This window comes from Aphidius gifuensis, linkage group LG3 (genome assembly GCF_014905175.1).
Source record: "Aphidius gifuensis isolate YNYX2018 linkage group LG3, ASM1490517v1, whole genome shotgun sequence".
NCBI lineage: Eukaryota > Metazoa > Arthropoda > Insecta > Hymenoptera > Braconidae > Aphidius > Aphidius gifuensis.
In genome coordinates this window covers 19,248,080-19,263,932 of record NC_057790.1, presented here as the reverse complement: position 1 = coordinate 19,263,932, position 15,853 = coordinate 19,248,080, and the positions used below count along the sequence as shown (strand labels likewise).

General features: G+C 25.5%; 4 protein-coding genes across 7 annotated transcripts; 2 read left to right on the top strand and 2 right to left on the bottom strand.

Moving 5' to 3' along the window:
- Positions 1-94: 94 nt before the first annotated feature.
- On the bottom strand, positions 95-4,159 carry LOC122852471 (fanconi-associated nuclease 1-like). Of its 2 annotated transcripts, none has more exons than XM_044152301.1 (2): positions 3,724-4,159; positions 95-3,652 (listed from the first exon to the last, which is right to left on the bottom strand). In XM_044152301.1, the coding sequence occupies exons 1-2, from the start codon at positions 3,877-3,879 to the stop codon at positions 446-448; spliced, it is 3,363 nt and encodes a 1,120-aa protein (XP_044008236.1). In that variant the 5' UTR covers positions 3,880-4,159; the 3' UTR covers positions 95-445. The 2 variants fall into 2 exon arrangements, with proteins under 2 accessions (XP_044008236.1, XP_044008238.1); XM_044152303.1 differs by having other exon boundaries at positions 306-3,670; positions 3,724-3,823.
- Positions 4,152-5,442, bottom strand: LOC122852498 (homocysteine S-methyltransferase 1-like). The gene has a single exon (XM_044152363.1). The coding sequence runs from the start codon at positions 5,354-5,356 to the stop codon at positions 4,370-4,372; it is 987 nt and encodes a 328-aa protein (XP_044008298.1). The 5' UTR covers positions 5,357-5,442; the 3' UTR covers positions 4,152-4,369.
- Positions 5,443-5,754: 312 nt separating this feature from the next.
- LOC122852487 (leucine repeat adapter protein 25-like) lies at positions 5,755-13,281 on the top strand. Of its 3 annotated transcripts, XR_006373823.1 has the most exons (4): positions 5,755-6,218; positions 6,388-6,507; positions 7,297-7,463; positions 11,354-11,463. XR_006373823.1 is itself a non-coding variant. In XM_044152332.1 (3 exons), exons 2-3 carry the CDS (start codon positions 11,373-11,375, stop codon positions 12,699-12,701), a joined length of 507 nt encoding a protein of 168 aa, XP_044008267.1. In that variant the 5' UTR covers positions 7,130-7,463; positions 11,354-11,372; the 3' UTR covers positions 12,702-13,280. The 3 variants fall into 3 exon arrangements, 2 of the variants coding, with proteins under 2 accessions (XP_044008267.1, XP_044008266.1); XM_044152332.1 differs by lacking the exons at positions 5,755-6,218; positions 6,388-6,507 and adding an exon at positions 12,423-13,280 and having other exon boundaries at positions 7,130-7,463; positions 11,354-11,600; XM_044152331.1 differs by lacking the exons at positions 5,755-6,218; positions 6,388-6,507; positions 7,297-7,463 and adding exons at positions 7,677-10,523; positions 12,423-13,281 and having other exon boundaries at positions 11,354-11,600.
- Positions 13,282-13,345: 64 nt separating this feature from the next.
- On the top strand, positions 13,346-15,452 carry LOC122852483 (nucleolar protein 9). Its single transcript, XM_044152322.1, has one exon. It carries the CDS (start codon positions 13,521-13,523, stop codon positions 15,354-15,356), a length of 1,836 nt encoding a protein of 611 aa, XP_044008257.1. The 5' UTR covers positions 13,346-13,520; the 3' UTR covers positions 15,357-15,452.
- The last annotated feature ends 401 nt before the right edge of the window (positions 15,453-15,853 follow it).

The window sequence follows — 15,853 nt, the reverse complement described above, 5'->3', positions numbered from 1 at the left end:
ATTTATATTGTTTTAATGTTTCCATTACTATTTTTTATAAATTTTCATGTTAAAAAATAATTATCAAGATGTTTTTTTAGAAAAGAAAAAACACAATGAAATCAAGTATAAAAAAAAAGTTTATATTAATTTGAAAAAAAAATAGAGAAAAATACATTCTATACAAAGTAAAAAAGCTAATTGTTTTTTCGTTTTAATACTATAAAAAAAATATATATATATACATGAGAATGTTTTATTGTTAATATTAATAATATCTATATAACAATCTGATTATTTCAGATGTATATATTTTTTTACTCGTATAAAAAATAAGTCTTTGATTATTTAATAACAACACGAGTCTACGTTTTCATTATAACTAATAACATATAATTTAAAAACAAAAAAAAAAAAAAAAAAACATTTTTATAAATTTAAAAAGTCTTATTTGTTTTTGTTTCGTTTATGAATACTTGTTGGCAGCTCGAACATGGCAAACATCAACTGGTATATAATTTTTTTGCAAATAATCAATCCATAATTTTTGTTTAACAGATAATATATCACCAGGTCCTTTGACTTCAACAATTTTACAAGTTTTATTATTTCTGTTCCACAAAAATAAATCTGGAAAACCTGATTGCCATACACTCAAATTACTAGCTATCTTCATAGATATTGCAATGACACCTGATTTACCTAATGACTCAACAATTTCTTGAAATTCAATTGGATCATCAGTAATATTTGCAATAAGACAATCATAAACTCTGTATGTAGTATAACAATTAACCATTGTTTGTATAAATTCATCATTACTTAAATTATTTATTTGTTGTATTTTATCATCAATTTTACCATGACGATTATCCATAAATTTTGAACCAAATATATCAAGTGGAGCTGGTTGATATGGACAAACAAATGCACCAGGCACAAATATATCATAAATTTCATTCCAAAAAAGACATGTAAATAGTGTCACAGCTAATGAACCTTCACAATGAATTCCATTTGTAAAATTTTCATATTTAATATAATGTTGAATAGCAACTTTTTCAACATTTGAATAACCAATAGTAACATTATCAATTTTTAATTGCCAAGTACTTTTATTACCAACAAAACCTTCCATCATATATGCTGTAACAATTGTCTCATTTGCATTAAAAACAAAGTTATCAGCATGTAAATCAACTTGTTGCTTCATCAAGATTTTAGTATCAGCTGATATGTTTTTTGATCTTGCTGATAATATTCTAGCTCTATGAATTAATTCATTTTTATCAGAATCAGTAATATTTGGAATTGCTAAAGCTGTCATTATTGTTTCAGCTGACATTTCTAAATCTTTCATACGATTCATTTGAATTTGTGATAATTCAACATACCATTTTATAAATTTACCCTGTATGTGTGAACGATTAGATATTAAAAATTTCAATACATCAATTGCTTTATTATAATTATCAAGTTTTTTATATGCTTCAACACTGCCAAATAATATTTTACCCCAAATATAAATTGGCATAAATCTTTTGACATGTGATGGAACATTACTATTTAATTGATATTCTTCTTCTTCATTTAAATTAGCAAATATATGTTTTAATTTAACAATTGCATTATCACCAATTTTTTCAATTGAATTCCAAACAGTTTCATCTTTATTTTTTTGTAGCATTAAATTTAAAAATACTGTCCATTGATTTTTAGCAACAATAAAATCAATTAAATGTTTACGATTTTTAAATATTGGATATCTTTTTTTTGAATATTTTGGAAATATTTTTTTTCCTGAATGATGTACTTCATGAAATACAAAAAATGCATCAGCTATACTTTTTTCTGGATCTTGAACTGGATAAATAAGTGTTACAAGCATTCTAATAATATTCATTGTTATATCAGCAACTTTAAAACATTCTCCATTAATTGAATCAATTGCTTCTTGTAATGCTTTACGTGGTGTTTTCATACCACTAAATAATGGCTTTTTATTTGATAATTCAATTAATTTTTGTATCATTATTGCTTTTGTTCCTTTAACTGATACTTTCATCATTTTACAAACAAGACTTACTTCATCTCTTGACATCATTTCTAATACAACATCAAGATCAAAATTATCACATTGTGTAATTAATAATTTACGATTAATTAATTCTTTAAGCTGTAAATCAATTGATCCATCAATTTCTTCTTTTTCAAAATCACGTTTTCTTGTCCATCTTATTTTTCTTCTAATCATTCTTGATAAAAGTATTTGTGCACCAATTGATAATGTCATTATTGAATATATCATATCAATTTCATCTTCAGTAAAATAACCAGGATTTATTGGATTTATAAAAACATCAATAATCAACATGAATAATCTTTCAGCATCTTTTTCTTGATAACATTCAGGTCTTGGTATATTTAAATCTTTATAATCAAACATTATTGATGTTTTTGTATCAACTGGACCATATGGCATGATAAATTTTGATGAATATATTTCATCTAAATTAAAATCATTTTCAACAATAACATGTTGTTTAAAAAAATTTAAATTTTCAATTGCATCAGGTATTGATGATTTGTCTTGTGTTTGTTCTGTTAATATTTTTCTTGGACTAAATGAATTTATTCTAGATAATGATTCTTGTGATGATTTAATTGGTGATCTAGGATTCCATAATGATTTTTTAGATGGTGATGAATAACAATCTTCCACGGAATTTAAATCAAGTGAACGTTTTAATGATGTTTTTTCCCACATTAAATATTGTGAACCTTTTATTGGTGTTTGACTTAAATTATCACTTGTATAATTATTAAATTGGCTAGTTGATTGACTGGCTATTTGTGACAATGAATTATCATAAATATTGTTTATGGTATTTACTGATTTAACACGAATAAATGATGTTCTTTGTGATTCATTGATATTTGAAATTTGACATTGTTGTTGAGTATCAATTTCTTGATTTTCAACATTTATATTTTCATCTTGATAATCATTTTTAAATGGATCTTCATTATCATGAAATGAATTTTCTCTTGTTGCTAGTGTTACCACTGTTTCATCAAATGCTGATTTACTTTTAGGAGTAAATACATTTGTTATAATATTTTCAACATTATTAATAGTGTCATTGAAACTTTGATTATTTTCATCATCTTCATAAATTGGTTTTAATTTTGAGCTACTATATACATTATTTGAACAGTTATTATTATCAAAGATATTTTCATTGTCATCTTCAAATAAAATATTATTATTAATGTTCTTTTTCCTTTCACATGACAAAATAGATGTTGATGATGAATCATTAGTTCTTGTTTCAATGGCACTTGGATTTGCATCATGATACAAATTGTCTTGATGTTTATCAAGACTATATTCTCTAGTTACTAGTGTGGCAATCTCCTGGCTGATTGAACTATCATGTAATTGTGTACAAGCTGAAATATCATGAAGAACCTGAGATGTTATGGAAGGCACACGCTCTATTTCAGTACTTGTACTTTGACTTGGTTCTTGTGTTAAATATTGTGTTGATGGTACATCATCCTCATCATCATCACTGATGACAATTACGGCTTTTTCAACGTAACGTGGCTTTTGTGATGATGTCATTTTTTTAGATCTCTTTACACGAGGCTTTACTATTTTTTTACTGACCTAAAAATAAAAATTATTCTTTATTTATATAAATTAATAACCTATGTTTTATTTGTTCTTTAATTACTTACTCTGTTTTTAGTATTCAATTGACTTTTTAATGTTTGTCTTGTTGGTTTTTTTTTATCACATTTCAAGGTTATTGTTTGACTTAAATTATTATTAACTTTTATACTTGATGTTTTCTTAGTAATACTAAAATAATCAGACAATTGCATCTGCTTCATTTTTTAGATGACATTGTTATAATACACCAAAACAACATAGATGCAAATTATTGATAAACATTTTTCGTAGAAAAAATATAAGCATCAAGTATGTAAATAAAATAAAATTTTATAAATGTTCTTGGACTAATGGATATTATTATTTTTTTATTTACTAGTAGCTGTAATTATTTATGATATTAATAATTAATTATTACTTTTCTTTTGACAAAATAAATTTTAATATTTTTTTTGACACAAAATAACAACGCAATTAAGAAAATCTATTATTATTATTATCGGCATGCACTGCGCATTTTTTCTGCGCTTATAATTTTTTTGTTTATGTATCAAAAAGTAAACAATAACAAATTAACAACAAGAGGAATATAGGTATCAAATTGTACATAATAATTAATATTAATTTTTTATTTATATAGGTATTTATAATGATAAAAAACAAGAAGAGTAAATGCCAAAATTATAATGATGAGCCAGTAGTAATCATCAATCAAGATGAAGTCTCTGTATGAACTTGTTGCCATGCTTGGACCTTTTTCTTGATACTGGTAATATCTTCAGCATAAGTTCTGCAACAACTACCAATAAATCTGACACCAAGATCCAGCCATTCATCAACAAAATCATTGATAGATGGTTCATTGCCAGTTTTTTGCCATTGAGTTTCTAGTGTCCAAGTTTCTCCTGAGTTTGGATAAACAATCAATGGTACAAATGATTTATCAGTACCATTGATATCTTTAAAAAATGATGATACAATACTTGGTGCAATACAATTTATACCAACAGCAATAATTTGTCCAGGTATACTACTTTCATAACAATAACATGCAACTGTTTTAAAATTACTTCCATCAACAATAGATTTACCATCAGAGCTACATGAGAAACTTATCCAGGCTTTTGTGTTGGGATAATCTTTGAGTAATTCAACAATTGCTTGTGCTTCAAGTTCACAAGGTATTGTCTCAAAAGCCAATATATCAACACCACCATCAACAAGAGCATCTACTCTACTTTTATGCCAATTTTTTAATAAATCTTTTGATACATTTTTATGATAACTACCAGTATACTCTGATCTATCATGTAGAAAAGCTCCATAAGGACCACAAGAACCTGCTACAAGTGGTTTATATTCATTTGAATCATCTGTTATCAATTTTCGTTCATTGTAAAATAAATTAATAGCTTCTTTTGCAAGATGAACAGCTTTTTTAATTAAATCAAAACTTTCTTCTTCTGTTAATTGCAAATGATCTGTGAATCCTTTTATTGATGCTTGATAGGTATTTGTTTCAATGATCTCTGAACCTGCACGAAGATAATCAAGATGAGTTGCAATAATTACCTCAGGTGATGTTTTTAACAAACGAGCTGTCCACAATGGATCTTTATCAAAATTTGTGTCCATGTGCTTTGACAACTGGGATGAAAATCCACCATCTAAAATTGTTACTTTTTCCTTAGATGTCATCTTTGTATTTTTCTTTTAAATTGTTTGTTTTGTCAATTAGTTTGACAGTTATTAATTATGTAGTGTATGTTTAACAACAATGTTATTTATTTTGATTAAAGTAGTAGTGTAAAAAAATGAGATAAGAATTTATTCTGTTGACTCTTTTAGCTTTGATGATTCCATAAGAAAAAAACTATTATAAATTTTTTTCTTAAAGCTAGAGTATTCAATGATATATTCAATTTTTACTCATTACTCGAATTTTTTTAATTAAAAAAATCTAGATTTATTTCTAATGGAATTTAGAAAAAAAATATTCTATAAATTTGAATTTTAAATTTTACCGGTGGTTGATAAAGCAGAAATACATTGGAGATTAAAACTTTTTACAATAGATGGTGTTGCCTGTTTCCAAAATGGCAGCTTTTATTTTTTTTTTTCTTTGTAACGGTTTTTTTTATTTATTATTAACATTTATTAACAAAATCATTAATTATTCTTTTCCAAGTGTTAAATTTAGTTAAACAAATTGAGTGATTTTAATAGAAAAACAATTGTTACATTAAACATTTGACACTTCTTTATTGATTAATTATAACCACAAAGATTTATATGGCTTGTTATTAATAAAAAATAAATCAATTGGTGTATGTATTAGTCAACAATGATAAACAATTTCAATTAACCTGTGTAATTTTAGTTTTTCGTATTTTATTATTAATTAATCAAAACAACTATACAATTAAAAAGAGGAATATTAAAGTTATCTTGACACTTATAACCTTTGACACTCAAATGATCAAAAAACCATTAGTCAAATGTAATTGTTAGTTTAACAACAATAACGAGGTGTAAAAAAATATGAAAGTCACTGTCAAAAGTAAGTCAACAAATCAACATTAATAAATAATATTTTATTTCATTGAAAAACTTATTAATGTAGTAGTTATACAATCATGTTATAAATATTATTTATCATTGTGTAATATTATTGTAAATAAACTTTTACTTTATTAATAAATAAACTAATAAATGAAATTAAATTACAGGTTGGACAGGTGTTGCTACCTGGAGATGGATTGCAAATGATGATAATTGTGGTATTTGTCGAATGCCATTTGATGCAAGTTGTCCAGATTGCAAAACTCCTGGTGATGATTGTCCACTAGGTATGAAATTAAATAACTATTATGTTTAAAAATATTACTCAACATATAATAACATATTAATTATTTATAATTATATATATTTTTATTTTTATTTTTTAATCTTATAATCTCAACGAGACAATTTTACATCTTGTAATTAAATTTTTATTTCAATTTAAATATATAATATATTTATTTCAACACTATTAAATATAGCAATAAATTATTCAATTAATTTATATTTTTTTCCGGATTGTTGAGATTTGCTTAAATGCATCTGATATGAAAATAGTTACGCCTTCTACTTTCCAATCATAAATACTCAATTAAATGCATTTTTAATTCAATTTTTTTTATTTATTTTCATTTAAATTGAATTTTTGTGTTTACTTTCACAATTAGAATAATTCATGTTGGAAATTTAGTAATATAAAATAATAATTACTTGAATTAAATAAAAATACTATTTGCAATAAATCAAAATGAATGATAATTATTTAAAAAAAAAATAAATATCATAGGAAGTACAAAAATAAAATTTATATTTATTTGTAATGCTAAGAAAAATATATATTTTTTTCTGCATCAAGAAATGTATTGATGACACTGGGCTTGCGCGAGAATAAAATTGAAATATTGATTTGTCATAATGACTCATGTCTCACCCAAGCAGTAGTCTAAATTCTCATGTTAACATCTAACCTAAATAATATTTTTTTCTATTTTGCTTATTCGTTATTACATTGTGTATTTTGGTTTTTATTTAAATATTGTATAATAATTGTAAATGGTTTTTTGTTTTTTTTAAAGTTTGGGGTCAATGTTCTCATTGTTTTCACATTCACTGTATTATGAAGTGGTTGCATTCGCAACAAACAAGTAGCTTGTGTCCCATGTGCCGACAAGAGTGGAAATTCAAGGAATAAATAAAGCCGGTATCATTTTCCTCCAGGTGTCACCACTCAATTCAACATCAGGTAAATAAATAATAAATATATACATGATTACTTTACTTTACTCAAGATTTTATATTCAAGAAATAATCATCATCATCATCATTTTTTTGTGAATTTCTTTGCTCTAAATGCTGCCTTTTACAATTTTAATTACCCTACTTTTTTTTTTTTCTGACAATCTTTATATTTTAAATTGGATAACAGATATTTTATAATTTTCACATACATATTTACAGACAATTTGTTATCACTAAAATAAAAAAACAACTTAGATGCAAATACGTGAAAAATTTTAAGTCAAACATGGTGTACATGTTAAAGGTATAAGTGATTTTATCCTTGTACACCAAATTCAACGTAGCGTAACGAGTTAATCAAGGACTTTTATATTTATTTTTGTGTTGTGCATTCGAAAGGGAAACAAAAATTTAATTGAATATACCATTTATAGATAATATTTTTTTAAAGGACATTTTAAAATTTATTATACTTGGAATAAACAGATAACATTTAAATACCAGTAAAATATATATTATATTATTAACCAGTAAATGAAATAAGCTAATAATTTCTACATTTTATTTCGTTTGATATTTTTTTGTGGATTATTTTGGAAATATATATTCCACGTATCTGAAATTAGCATGATTAAAAAGAAAAAAATATATAAAAACCGGCAAATAAAATGAAAGAACAAGAAGAAGAAGAAGAAATTGAATAAATAATGAAAAAGAAAAAAAAAGAAATTCTCGAAAAGCTGGAGAATAAAGATACCTACAACCTAGTAGCTCTTCTCTTTTTTTTGTTAATGTATATTCAACTCCCTCTCGATATAATCTGTCTTTGTTGATTTTATTTAAACTCAAGTAACCTGGGTCCTTGTCTACAACAACTGGCACCGGATAACTCTCACACGGTATCATGATCACCCACACCACTTGAATCTGTTGCCTCTTGTCACCTCTTTCTCTCTACTATCCAGCAGCATAGCATTCAATACATAAAAAAAAAAAATATACATATTAAAAAAACTTCATCAATGTGGCTACAAAGACATATACATAAGAAAACTACTACCTGGATAAATATAAAGATAGTAGTTGTATACCAAGAGGACAAGGAGAAAAAGGCAAACAAGTCAAACTGAGTGTAATCCCCCACTTTGATATTTTGTGGTAAAAGTCACGTGGTTAATTCTCTTGAACTCAACTCAAAGGATGTAATGTTTGCTGGATCTGCAGAGTTCAGTTGTTGATCGTCTTTTAACCGGTGATCAAATATTTATCATATTTTTATAATAAATAATAAATGAAAAGAAACAGCCAAACAAGTGATATAATAATAGAAACAAATACAATATGAAAAAACATTTATGAAAAGAATAAATAATCTTTAATAATATCAAGAAGAAAAAAAAACACAAGCAACGGGATTTTGGAATAACAAGAATTCCAGATGTGTCGATCAATGATCCTGCTTACCTGGATCATCATCATACAAATAAAATTAAAATACATTGAAATAGTTGAGTAAGCAGGAAGCTTGAAAAAACGCGGATAAAAACGATAAATTAATTTAATAACTGAGGATTACGAAACTGGTATAAGTACAGAGTTTGTATAGGAAGTGAAGAAGATCAATTGAACTGCAATATAATGTAGTTAATATTTAAACACATCCATCGTATAAATTTAAAAAAAAAATAACAATAATAATAAAAGAGATAAAAATAATTTTAAAATTATTTTTGATGTGTGTAAATATCTCAAGTGTGTTAACAATAATGATGATGATGTAATATTTATTCTCGAGTGGAGGTCATACTAGTATTGTTAGAAAAAAAAAAAGAAAAGATAACAAATATTTTCTGACAATAATGAATAGCAACAGTAATCAATATGTTACTCTTGATTTAATTTTATTATTTAATAAAAATATACAATAAATTAGATAAAATATGAAAGAGGCAAATATAATGCAGTTGTCAGCAAGATCACATCCACCACCACCAGTACCACCACGTCCAAGTAGACAAGTGGTTGCTGAAGCATTAAAAAAATCACCAAGACCACCATGTCCAACACGTCAAGCACCACCACCACCAAATACAAAACCATGGACTCCAAATAATAATAACAACAACAAAATAACAACATCAACAATATATAATCCAGGTCGTACAATTGTTTATGAATCATCCAAAAATTTAAATAATCATGATTATAATAATAATAGCAACAAACAATTAAAAAATTGTAATGAAAATAAAAATCTTAGTCAAATTAAAAGTCAAGAATTTCATGACAATAGTGAAAGGATAAAAGTTACTGATAATCATATAAATAATCTACAACAAAAACAACATGTTACACAATCATTAAATAATAATAATGATATTGAAATTAATAAAAATTCAATAAATATAAATAAATTAAATAATATTGATATTGATGTTATGATAAAAACAGATTTTGTTGAAAAAAACCGGAAGGATGTTGTTGTTACAAATGAAAATATCTTGCAGCAATCCGACATAAAAGTTCAAGGTACGAATGATCACACGAGGGAATGTAACATGCAAATAAGTGGGGATAAAGTTGATACTGTTACAGATGGTAGAAACAAAGAAAATATTGATATTTTAAATAATCATGATGTTATAAATAATGATAATAATAATAATATAATTAATAAAAAATTATCATTATCAATAAATTCATTAAATAATGAATTAGAAATAATTAAAAATGAAAAAAATAATAATATTGATAATATTGATAATATTGATAATATAAATAATAAATTAAATATATATGAAACAAATAAATCAATTTTTTTGGCTGATAAATGTGCTACAGTTGTGATAATTGATGAACCAGAGCGTAAAATAATTTTCAATGAGGACAATAACGATAATATACAACATGAAGATTGGCTTGAAGCTGGTGTCCGTTATTCATCGACAAAAATAATGTTGCCTGGTGATGATACTCTTGCTGATCGTACAGATGAAAATATTAATGATCAAAAAAATGATTGTGATAGTTATGTAGAAAATAAATTTGACCTAGATTTTACAAGGTATTATATTACATTAATAAAATAAAAACAACAAAATGTAAAATATATATTTAATGATATTTAAAATATAAATATATATATATATGTAGTATCAAAATGATGCTGATCGCGTGCTGAAAGTGATCGAGAACAAAGGGGAAAATATATTAATGTATATCTTGTCTTGCGCTAGTTCACTCTGTAAATGTAAAATAATATTTTATATACACTTTCAAAGAGTCATCATATGTTTCTCATCATGATTATTCATTATCATATTGACCCTTTGCTCAAAAGATCAGTGAAATGTTTCGATGATATTTTTTTTATTTTACATTATAATTATTTTAATGACTGATGATTAGGCAAATAATTCAATACTTGCGTCAATTTTTATATTTTTTTTATTTATTTGTGACATTAATGTCTATTGTATGGTTTAAATTTATTCATGTGTCTGAATAATCAACTGAAAATTCAAATGAAAAGGTGTTTATAATTCAGTTGACGTGTGAAAATAAAAAATAATATTCGCATTTAATGGTTTTTGTTGTTTTATGATAAATGATGGAAATAAAATGTTTAAAAAAAAAACAAAAATCAAATATAAATTAAATATTAAAATAGGAATTTTAAAATAGGACATGATTAGTATGTTACTGTTGACACGGGCCACTGACACCGATATAATAATTCAGGTTACACAAATGTAACTACTCTGTACTTGAAATCTAGTGGGCGATATTTCGTGTTTGACAAAATAAAAAAAAAAAGAAAGAAATAATAATAAATTGTCAAACTAGTTTGTGATGTTTTTGTTTCTTTTTTTTGAATTTAATTTTTGATTTCAGCATACGAGAAAGAATAGCAATGTCGTCACTTCAAGGATTACCACCATTGCCAAGAAGTTTGAGTGGTTTTAATATTAATGAAGGAAGAAGAGACGTTGGTGAACCACCACCACCACCACCAGCTAGATCATCTAGTAAAACATCAAAAGGAATTAAAACTTTTATGCAATCAAGCTCTAGACCATCACCACCTGGTAGACAACTGACAACTCTTGACACACAGCTGGCTACTTTAAGAAAAGAAATGGTATGTTTATTTTTTTCCTTTATCTTAAAAAATTTTTATGAAAATATTTAAATCAATTTTCTGTATGTTTGACATACGTGACTAGCCATAATATGCATTGCCACGTGAAAGTGGTGAATTATTAAGAAATAATATTAATGCTTTGTTTGAGACAGTATTTTTATTCAGTTAAAAGAATGTTAAACCCAGTGCAATCACTGGTTAAAATACACAACCATCAAGTCTATCCCACGCTACATTTTCCTCAGGCCAACATGAACCACCTCTTTTTTTTTTTTTCCTCCTCATCTACTCCCTCCTCAATCCCTTCTCTTCACTATCAAATTAATTCTTTTTTATTTAACACTATGATTTCTTGAATATTTTTTTTACTCTTTCTTTCTATTTTATTCTCAGCCAACACTTTACCAACATTTTTTTTTAGTCTCATTTAACGCCTTTTCTTGCATCGTTAATGGTTTTTTTCTTTCTTAATTTCATACCTATATACACATGTAAATATTTCCCACGATCTAAGGAAGCTTTGTACTGTTCAGTCTTAAATCATACAACACAGTCTACTTGATTATCACAAAAAACTAGATATTTTTTATTAATGCACAACATCCTGCCATTATTTACAATGTGAATTTAACACAAAAAAAAAAAAAAAACTAAATTAACGTTTTAGTTTAATTTTTATAAATAAACATTAAATAGAAAATGATCATTTATAAATTGTTGATGCAAACAAAAAAAACAAAACAATAAAAAATAAATTACTGTAATAATAATAATAATAATAAATAATATGTTAATGTTTATTTTTTACTTGTTTTACAGTTTGGATTACGACAATTGGATTTATCATTATTATCACAATTATGGTCATTGAATGAATCAATACAAGAATTTCGTCAATTACTGCAAGATCAAGATGATCGTGCACCATCACCAAGCAGTGAAGAAGGTGATGATGGTTCATATGCAGTACATCCACCACCACCACCACGTAGACCAGCACCTTTACTACATCATCATCGTCCACCAAGACCACCAAGACCATTACGTTTACCACTAAGTGATGAGTCACCTTCAAGTGAAGAATATGGAGCTGTTTAATTTGTCACATCATCACCAAAAATAAAAAAACAAAACTAGAATTACATTGAAGTGGTGTTAATACCTCTTTCATAGTGTTGAATTTTATAATTCAAATAAGAAAAAAAAACAAACCTGAATAGCTTTTTTTTTCTTTAAATTCCAATTGACGTAAAGAAAAAAGAAAATTTATTTTACGGTGTCTTTAAAGTTTCTGTCCACATGACAACAGTCCGTCGTAATTAAATAAATTAAAAAAAAAATAACTATTAAAGTAAATAAACAAACTGTTTTTTTTGTTGGATGGAATTTAAATTGTTTTCAAGTGATCTAAAAGTGACTATATATAAAGACTATTAAAGTGATTAATTTATTTGATATAACAATATTGATTCCAAATATAAATAAATAAATAAACTTGATATGAGTGAGTGATTTTAAAATATAAATTAATAATAATGATAAAAAATGTTACTTAAAATTATTGAATTATACAAGCCAAGTTTATTGCCTTTACGAATTTATTTTGTGTATATTTTTTTCATTTAAATTAATTGTTAATTATGTAATATTAATTGATTAATAAAATGATAATAAAATTAATTGTACTATTGTTATGTTTATATTAGAAAAATTCTATATTTCTATATAATAATTATATTAGGTTTTTAGTATCGACTATAGATGGCCTAAACATTTTTTTTTTGGAGTAAAAACGTGGTTGGGTTATTTGAGGCTATGTCGTATTGTGTTTATTGTTAAAGACAGTTCAAAAACGTGACAACAAAGTTGTGTTTAATAATAAAATAAACAAATTTGATAGTTACTTAAATATAAACAATGTCAGAAGTACAAGAGGACAATGAACTACCAAAATCTCAAGGAGTTAAACGTAAAAAAAAGCGTTCAACAAATCAAATGTTAAAAAAATTAACTCGTCGTCGTGGTGATAGAGGTGGTGAACTTGATTCAGAAACTTATCAATACATGTGTCGTATAATGGATGTATTACGTGGAGATTTTGGTAAAACAAGTACAGAAGATAAATTAATATTTGCAAATAATGTACATGAACAAACAATTGGTCATGAAATTGATTTGGCTAAAAATCAAGTTGGTGCAATGGTATTAGACAAGTTAATGAAATACATTAATTTAGTATCAATTGAAAGATTATCATCAGCATTTACTCCATCATTGAGACCACTTTGTAGTGATAGATTTGCCAGTCATGTTATTGAAAGAATAATACAAACATCAGCTGAAAGAGGTAATCGTAAATTGAATGAAATTAAAAATAATGATGATGTTGATGTTGCAGATGATGAAGCATCAAAATATAATGCTGTTGCATTAAAATTATGTCGTTATGTTATTAATAATTTTGAAGAATTTGTATGGGATACATATGCTAATTTTGTTATGAGAACAGCAATTGAATGTTTGGGTGGTCTTGTTGAACGTGATGATCATGAATTAGGAAAAAAAAAACAAGTACCAACATTTGGACCAAGACGTATTGTTGATAAAGAATATACTGATATGTTAAATGATACAATTAATAGATTTTTAAATTGGCCACAATTTAATGAATTTGGTAAAAATGAATTAACATCACCATTATTACAAACATTTTTATATACATTAAAAGACATTGATACAAAATTATGTTCAGCTGTTATTAAAAAAATTAAAAATAATTGTTTTACTGATAATAATGATGATTGTTTATCAAATGTATTTGATGATGTAACATCAATGAGACTTATTGAAGCTTGTTTAACAACATCAAATCAAAAAATGTTTAAAAAATTATATAAAAAATTTTTTGCTGGTAATATTAAAAAAATATTAGATAAAAATAATGCAAATTATTCAGTACAAAGATTATTAGATGCTTGCACAACAAAAGAAGATTTTGAATTAATATTTGATGAAATATCTGTTATTTTATCTGACATATTGAGTAAACAATATACTGGAGTTTTATCATCATTGGCAAATGCATGCCTGAGATTACAATCAAAACAGGGTCCATTTTTAAATATATTATCAGAGTGTCTTGGTTGTGATGGTACTGTTGATAGTTCACAAGATAAATTGGCTCATTTTGTTGATCTTGTTGTTAGATTAATTAATTGGGAACAATATGAATCAGCTAAAAAATGTCAAAGAGTTATTCCACTTCATTTACATGGCAGTTTAATTATTCAGGCAATATTACAATTTAATAAACCAATTAAAGTTGTTAATTCATTGTTAGCTATGAATGGTAGTGATTTGGCTATATTATTTGGTGAACCAAAAGGAAGTAGAATACTTGATGCATTTATGGATAGTAAATTTATTGGTGAAAAAAGTCGTGATAAATTAATAATAAAATTAAAAGGAAATTGGCTTGAGCTTGCACGTGGTACACATGGTTCACGTTGTATTGATAAAGTTTGGCTTTATACTAAAAATAATCAGAAAAATCAAATAATGGAAGAACTTTCTGCTAATTGTTCATTATTAACATCAACAAAAGCTGGTTCAATAATATCAGCAAAATTAAATGTACCATTATTTGCTAGAAATAAAAAAGATTGGGCTGATTCACAAGGAAAAGAAAATAAAACAAAAGCTCTTTTTGCTGACATCATTGGACCAGATACTGAAAAATCCACTGAAACCTAAAAGAAAACAAATTAAATATACATGTATTTTATTTCTTATGTAATATGAATAATAAAAAAAGGTAGAGAAGCTTTCTTTACGTTTTAATTTAAATTATTTATTGGCTAATTATTAAAATCATAATTATTTTTATTTATTTATCTATATGAATAGACACTGGATGGTGCTTCGTAGTTTGACTCATTGAATACTTCTTTTCCTGTTCTATTATCCTGATACAAATCGAATTTTTTTTTCTTTCAAAGTATCAGGCAAATATAGAATCGAGGAGGTGAATTTACAAAAACATCGAATACCTCTTCAGTCATTCTATGTTCCTGATACGAATTAAATTCTTTTTTTTTTCAAATATCAGGCAAATACAAAATCGAGGAGGTAAATTTTCAAAAACATCGAACACCTCTTCAGTTATTCTATGCTCCTGATACAAATTAATTTTTTTTTTTTTTTTTCAAAGTACCAGGCAAATATAGAATCAAGGAGGTAAATTTTAAAAA